Source organism: Condylura cristata, unplaced genomic scaffold, assembly GCF_000260355.1.
Source record: "Condylura cristata isolate star-nosed mole 26May11 unplaced genomic scaffold, ConCri1.0 scaffold00001, whole genome shotgun sequence".
In the NCBI taxonomy this organism is placed as follows: domain Eukaryota; kingdom Metazoa; phylum Chordata; class Mammalia; order Eulipotyphla; family Talpidae; genus Condylura; species Condylura cristata.
This window is the reverse complement of record NW_004567102.1, coordinates 34,165,668-34,173,534: the sequence shown is the minus strand read 5'-3', so window position 1 is coordinate 34,173,534 and position 7,867 is coordinate 34,165,668. Positions and strand designations below refer to the sequence as shown.

The window sequence follows — 7,867 nt, the reverse complement described above, 5'->3', positions numbered from 1 at the left end:
AAACATTTCATTCCCCTGAAATAAATGTCCAAGTCCATAACTGGTGAGTTTTCTCGTAATTATATGTTTAACTTTCAAAGAAACGGTCAGACTGTTCTAGAAATTGTGTACCATTTTATATTCTCTGAGCAAAGGTTGGGAGAATTTTTCTTTGCCATCTCTTAAAGTTATCATTATCACCTCATTTTGAAGTCAAATTTGTGACAGTTTTCTTCTTCACAATTAGTCAATAGTTTTGTCAGATATACCCATGTGTGAACTAAATTTAGAAAAGAAAACCACAGGAGGACATATAAGAAGCCTCCAAAATTCATTCTCCTAACTCTTAACATATTAATTATACACAATAGGTTAGTTTTAGATATCTGACTCCTCTACCTTTAGATAACTAACAAATAACTCAGTCTTCTCTTGTAGATTGTGGGCTAATCTCTTTTATCAATATCAGGACATAATTTGTTTCTTTTTTCCTTGCTTGCCAATCTTATTTTATTCTAAAAGAGAAAAACCTTTTTTAAAAGGATATTTGGATACTCTAGACTAGCTGCTTTAGGTTGCACTAGTCTGGAAATGAATGTGTTGAATTAGGAGTTTGAAGACTTGTATTTGAATTCCCCTTCTAATTAACCATAACCCTATGAATATATAATTTATCTTCTCTAAGTTTGTTCATCTATATAAAATGGTTAGACTAGATAGCTGGCTCCCAAGCTCTAACATATTTCAGGGTCACTTGGCGTCCTTTTAAAATACCTGTTGCTGCACCCATCTCGAGATTTTCTGACTGAGCTGGTCTAGAATGGGGCATAAGACTCTGCCATGTTCCCAGGTGGTATCAGTGAGGCTATTGCATAGACAGTTCTTCCAGAACCACTGGGCTACATGACGCTAAAGTTCTCTCTGAGCCCCACAGTTAACACTGTTTTTTTCATGCCCCAAAGACCCTTGAATTTGCTTTCTGGTAGAATGAATTATATATTTGTTCCTTCCCCCCCACCCCCACCCCCCAATTTTTTTTAAAGCAGTACAGGTCTGGGGCTCTCCCTGGTGGCGCAGTGGGTTAAAGCACAGCACTAAGAAGCTAAAACCACTTTAGCATGAGTTCAGCACTCACCTGCCCCAGAGGTGACCCACATGGCGTGGCAGACCTCTCCTGACCTGCCTGTTCTCCCCTCAGCAGTGTACTTTGTCAGTCTGCCTGTTCTGCTCCCCACTCTGTCTCTGGTGAACCCTCTCACTGCCCCTGTACCTCTGGCCTGTACCCCAGCTCCGTATGCATAAACAAATAAATCTTTAAAAAAAAAAAAGCAATACAGAATTGTAGTGGAATATAAGTAGTTGAAAATATCATAGAAGACTATTCAATGCTATGCAAATATTACCTGAATATATTATTACATTAAAAAGAAGCTACAGCCTATATATATATGTCCAATTACACAAAGAAAATAGAAGATACATCTAAAATGTTAATAGTAGCTGTCCCTGAATAATGGAGTTGTAAAATTTTTGTTTTTGTGGTATTAGTTTAGATGACAGAAACCAGCCATCTGCTTTGAATGGCTATTTTGTTCCACATCTGGGCTTGTTAGTGATTATCAAATATTCATGTGCCCAGTACATAGGACCAAACACTGAACACTGAGTATTTGAAACAGGGGGAATTTTTCTATTATCAAGATGGTGCCAACTGAAGGGACTGGATCCCCAACTCATATCCACCACTCTAAAGAATAGGGTTTTTATAGGGGAAGATACAAGCTGACATCTGAAGAAGGAACATAAGTTATTTAGAGAAAGTATGAAAATCAACTGTGAGTGTCAGGAACCAGGGATCTTGACATTGAGGAAGGCTATTTATCTCAACAACAGCATGGGCCTTTCCATCTATTCAATTTCTATAAAACAATTTCCTTTATCTTTGTCTTGGGCTCTGGAAACAGAAGTTAAAGATCTTGACATATTGCTTGCAGGAATAACTATATTTGCCTCATACTTTAATTCTTATGCTGCTATAGCAGGTTCATGTATCTTTCTAGGATATCTAATTGTACTGACATCTGAACTATATTATATTATCATATTCCCAAATACCCATGCTTCTCTACCTTAAGGAGGATGAATAGAAATAACCATGGCTTCCTTGAAAATATCATTTATTAAAATGATTTAACTGCTAAGTATTTTAATGAGCTGTTACTAAAAAAAATGTTCCTTCATTTCTGAGCTCTTTCTGAATAAGCTCATTTGCCAAGAGAAATGTCACCAACAGGGCTGCACAAGGGTGGTTTTACAAACATCCATCTTTTCCCCCCTACTTTCTAAAGACTACAGAATTTGTGCAGAGACCGTGGAGTTGGAAGGTACACTGATGTTCCCTTAATTAATGTTTCTGTCCTCAGTTAAATGCACATATTAATTGTTGTCATTTTAGAGGAATAGGACCTTTTCCCTCATAGTATTTCTTTTCATATCTTTTGTCTTTTGTTCCAGGCTTCCTGTTCCAAAGCAATTCATTTAGAAGTACAGCATCTTTTAGTGTGAAAAAGTGTGTGATATTCTGTGCCCTGATGGATTTTACTGCCTCTGCTTGCCAACACAATATTCATAATTAGAGAAATAATGACCTCTTTCAGGATACTGCTTCAAAAGTCTCACTTACACAACCCAAGAATAGTCTGTTTTTCTCCCAGTGGGCATTAGATATTCACCTTGAAATTACCCACCCTGTAACAATCATCTCATTGCTGAATGTCTAGCACCGTGAAAGGTCCTTCTTCTCAGTATCATCTGTACCTGGGACAATCACTGACACGTAGGATGTACTTAACAATTGAATGAATTAGATGGATGCAGCCAGGTACCAGCTCTGAGAAAAGACTATCTCATTCTATTTACCCAACTAGAAAATTAGAGGCCAGTTGTCATTAACATGAGTGTGATCAATGTTGAATTCATAAGTAAAACTTACTTAACCCGATTGTTATTTAAGATGTCAAATATTTAAAAAGTCTTGAAAAAACTCATTTTCTTTTTATTTTATATTTACACTTCTACTGTATATTTTATTTTATAAATGAGGTTTGACTCTAGTAACTGGATTTTATAAAATATGAACTCTAATCCTTGCCATAGAAACATTCTATTTAGAACATAATTTTATTTATTTATTTTTTGATATAGTATTGTTTATTTATTTTTATTTTTTAGGACATAATTTTAAACATAAGCCATACCTAGATACAAATACATATTTAAGATGCAGTTTGATATACTACCTGTAAAGTGTCTTTTCCAAAGCGTACAATTCTTATGAAGCACATATCTTCCAGTTTTATCTATCTTGCTTAGCATACCCCAAAAGTACTTTATGTGGCTTTTAAAAAATATATTAATTTTACCAGTGCAGCCTGCCTTGACAGCCTATCTCTATTGATTGGAATTCCAAATGAAAGTGGAGGAACAGATTTGATGTAAATTCATTAAGATAAAAGAACATTAAAAAATGTTTATCATATTATGCCAAAATATGGAAGCACTGTAAACTTAACATGTGGTTAACTATTACTTCAGCCTGGCCCTGTTTTTTTGTGGTTTAAGGAGATTATTTTTAGGTGGTGACTCAAAGCATAGCATTGTTTTTAGACACGTAAACTTCTTCCACTTTCCACTCGCAAGTATCCAAATTCAGGTGTGCAAAGCAAAGTCAAGCCTTGCAGTCAACACAAAGGAGTCCCACCTTCCCTTGTTTTTCATAATTACTTGTACTTTTGTACCTATGTATTCTAGAAATGCAACTATGAAGCCTGCAAGCTGTAGTTGTACTCATGTATTCAAAAAAGATTTCAAACTTTTACTTTCGGGAATAAAACTAAAAAGATAAAATACAGGGATTTTTCTCAGTGCAGTGGGACAAAATAAAATTATCCTCTCCTAAAATAAATGGTGGTTAAGGAAAGCAATTTTTCCTGTCATGAATAAAAGCTAAGGAACACACAATCAGCATCTGAAATATGTTAACTCCTAGTGTTTTAAATAAAAAGACTCTGAAGAGCATTACATATTACCTGTTCCCAAGGATGATTGCAGTACCTTGTAATTAAGTCCTGCAAAATACATAATGTACTTAGCAGATAATTATGAAAAGTGGTGATTAAAAATAGACATTAAGTCAAATTTTAAAGTTTTTGGTGGGGGGCTCTTTCTTGTTTTATTTAATCAGCTCAGCCTCTTACGTAATTGTTCTCCAGCTCAGTTTATTCTCAAGGCCATGTAAAAGAACACCTCCTGCAGTTTTATCTCATTTATCTGTAAAGTTATAGTGGGCAAAACATGGATGAGGGATCAAAAGTTTCTTCCTAACCCCCTCACTGCAACTTTATAGCTTTGTATCCAGAACAAATCACTTAATTTTTCCCAGCTTCTGTTTCTCTATTTGTAAAACTTAGTTTCAAATACCAGCTTTATCTAAATCTCTGTGCTAGAGATGAAAGGAGTCAAAAAAGGCTTAATATACTATAAAGTGTTTTCACAAGTTTTAGGTAGTTTCTGTTATAATTCCCATTTTGTAGGGCAGGAAAGACTGAGAGAGAAAACAAACTTCTTCAGAGCACACAGCTAATAAATAAGAGATTTAATTCTAAAGTCCTATGTTTATAATGTCAGCATTTTTCAACATTGTCACAACAGACACATGGGGGCTAATTCTTTCTTTGAGGGGACTGTCTGTACTTTATAGAAGGTTTAGCATCATCCAGGCCTCAACTTCTTAGTTACCAGTAGCATTTCCCAAGTAGTGACAACAAAAAGTTCCTCCAAACACTGCCAGGTGTCCCTGGAGGGCAAAATTGCTCTACATTGAGAGCCACTGGTTTGTGTGAATCCAGAGCTGAATTTCTTAACCACTTTTATTATGACATTCTTCAGAATTGATATTCTGAATGGATCTTGGTTGGAATGCTCTATGACAGAGCAATTTTCAGAATAAAGACATAACTGATTTTCATCTGTCACTTCCTGTTTCTGAATATTAACAGTAGCATTGTCCTCTTTGGAAGGAACCTGTAACTGTTCTCATAGAAGCAGAATATCACCTGCAGAGATGCTCTCCACATTGCGCCAAAAGTTAGTCTCAAAAACCCCTAGACCCCTTCCCTGTAACCTGTGGTCACTCGCTGATGGCCCCACTGGTCTTTTGGAGCAGCCTGAAGGATAGACCTCGTAAGATGTTCACAAAAGACATGTCATTTCATGGACATGTGGATTATTTTGATCTAAGGTCAGTTGAGGTCCTGCATGCTCACAACAATCTTTTACCAGTCCCTTAATTACCTAAAGGAATGGAGATTGGGGGAATATAATACCCAGAACAAGGATTTTTATCACAAATAAATTTTATTTCAGAAAAACCTATCTATATAGCGGGGTAAATATTTAATTATGGAGGACCTTGTCTTTGTCACTTGAGCCACTCTCTCTTTGGTATGTGAGCCCACCTCCTCTCCTTAAATCCCTGACCCCTATTCCCTTCCCTAGCTCAGGGCATATACAGTTATTTTGCCCCCATTTACTTTAGAATCTACATATATGTAGGTTCCCCATACCTTTGTAATTAAATTTGTTCTTTCCCCCTACTGTTCTGTCTAATGTTAATGTGGCTGTTCCACAAGTCTGAAAAGAATCCTGCAAGCCCCTTCTTGGACTCCTGATATCTGTTATCAGATACAGGACAAGGGGGAGAAATACAAGTGTTTTCATAACCATCGTTTCATTTATTTTTCATAATAAGCCCTTGAGGTTTATGTTGGTATCTGTTTATATTTTGCTTAGGAATCTTAACCTTTCTGCTTGGCCTGCTCCTTCAACATTGGTGTTCTCATTGCCAAACTTGATGTAGAAACTCAGCAGGAAGTTGATGTGGAAACTCAGCAGGAGCCTTTCTTACCAGCACCTTATGAAGAGTAACATCCTTCTGAATTACTCAACATTAAGCAGATGCTTTCTGCCCTGCATGACTTTTCCTTTTTCCTTGCCCCTTAAAAGGGATCGTTAAATATATGCCTCCTTTGACTACACTTAGAGACGTGAGAACCAATTGTCCTAGAGTAGAATGTTTTTCTTCTGTTACTCACTTTTTACCACCCCCAAAAGACCTAGGATGAACTCTTCAGCCACCCCCATGTCCTATCTTTACCTCTTTTTTGCATTCTGCTCTATTCCTGATATTGGCACAGGCCAAATTAGTCACCTCCAAAGTAAAATTTATCAACATTTATGATTGTCTTTATTATATTTGTTTCCCTGTTATTTAAACTATTGAGATACTAGATTCATTTGATCTGAGTTTATAGACTGAAAACTATTTTGAGTATAGATATATATGAATTAAATGTTTTTAAACACTAAGTTTTAAGGTTAATTGCCACCAAGTACAATAAATATAATTGAATGTGATTTAAAAACTTTGGCACAACTTGAAAGAGAGGCTGGTGTAATTAACTATATAATAAGTAGTGAGGATCTAGAATTGCCCAGGAATCCCCAGGACTCAGAATTCTGCTCATGGAAGGTCCAAAATAACCACTTGAACCAATGGAAAAGAGGATTGGATTATTTCCTGGTGATACAGCTTTTATGTCAAAACTTTTAATTTCTTTAAAGTACATGTGAAACATTTTTGACTATATGGTTCATTAAAAAAGACTAATTGGTGCCTGCTGTAAAATGGCATGCCTGGCCTGACCAAGAGTCATTTTTCTTTTTAGATCAGTGTGCATTCTTATTGACCAGACTTCCCTGATTCTGACTGGATATGCACTCAACTGTTTCTTCATGTTATATAAGTAAAACATTGTGGGCTTTTGGTTTTTTCCTAGGTGGCCTTTTTGAAGATGTAACTATTGGAGCCAGGCATTCCTCACCCTGGATGACAGCTTTCCCCAGCATGGAGTGCACTGGAGGCCAGCAGTCAGCTCAGTGGGCAGCGATACAAAGATGTGATCCAGAGCTCCAGGTTGAGAGTGTTGCCTTGAAGTTCTGAGTTTACCTGTTTGCATGTGTTCCTAAGGAAAGAGTTAACTTGAAATCTTTTCAAAGCCAAGGCTATGAGAAAGTCATCATAGCAGGTTGTTGGCTCATTGAGATAAGTATAGAACTTACATCTCTGTTTCCTGCAGCGGGGAATATTCAAATACGTGCTGTGTCAGCACCACCTGGAAGGATTCCAGCTGCTGGAGCCCCATCTGTCCTTTACAGAACTCTGTGTGGGACTTTGTTGGTAGAACTGAATGTTAACAGCTGTAAATCCTAGGGAATAAATGTTTAAAGGACTTCTCATTTTTATTTGCAACAAATAAAAAGAAAAAATACAGCATTTTGTACACCCTAGTAGGAGAAGAGGCTCAGTAATAAAATGTGCGTTAAGTGAATAATTATCAAATTAAAGGTTTCCCCATTTCTGCAGACCTTCATGTGCTCCCTTTTTTTCTGTATTTCCTTTCCCGAATATTATTGCAAATCCAATATCCCTCACTGGCATCCTGTTTCAGACTTATCTTAACCCATGTGAGCCAGACCAGGTGGTGAGGAAAGCATTGGCTGAGAGTGGCGGAACGAGAGGGAACCATGTAAAATGCAGACCAGCTCTGCTTTTACAGAGGTTTGCACCTTGTAATCACATCATGGGATCAAAGCTGGGGTGGGAGCCAGGTACACCTCCCTTTCCCATGCCACGCTGAGGAAAGTATTGGATTTGTAGTTACTCCTGCTGCTTGTCAAACCTACTGGCATTAATTCTAGTCTACAAACTGCCTAATAGCTCTTTCCTCAAAAATCTGAGTTTTTTCTGTCCTCTAATTGCCTAACACTG

General features: G+C 37.0%; 1 protein-coding gene across 1 annotated transcript in view; it reads left to right on the top strand.

The window, feature by feature from the left end:
• Positions 1–7,647, top strand: part of UBE3D (ubiquitin protein ligase E3D) — a 106,641-nt gene extending 98,994 nt beyond the window's left edge. The window contains exon 10 of the mRNA XM_012720487.1: positions 6,876–7,647. Coding sequence (XP_012575941.1) covers positions 6,876–6,896 — 21 coding nt within the window. The 3' untranslated portion in view covers positions 6,897–7,647. The remainder of the gene's footprint in view (positions 1–6,875) is intronic.
• The last annotated feature ends 220 nt before the right edge of the window (positions 7,648–7,867 follow it).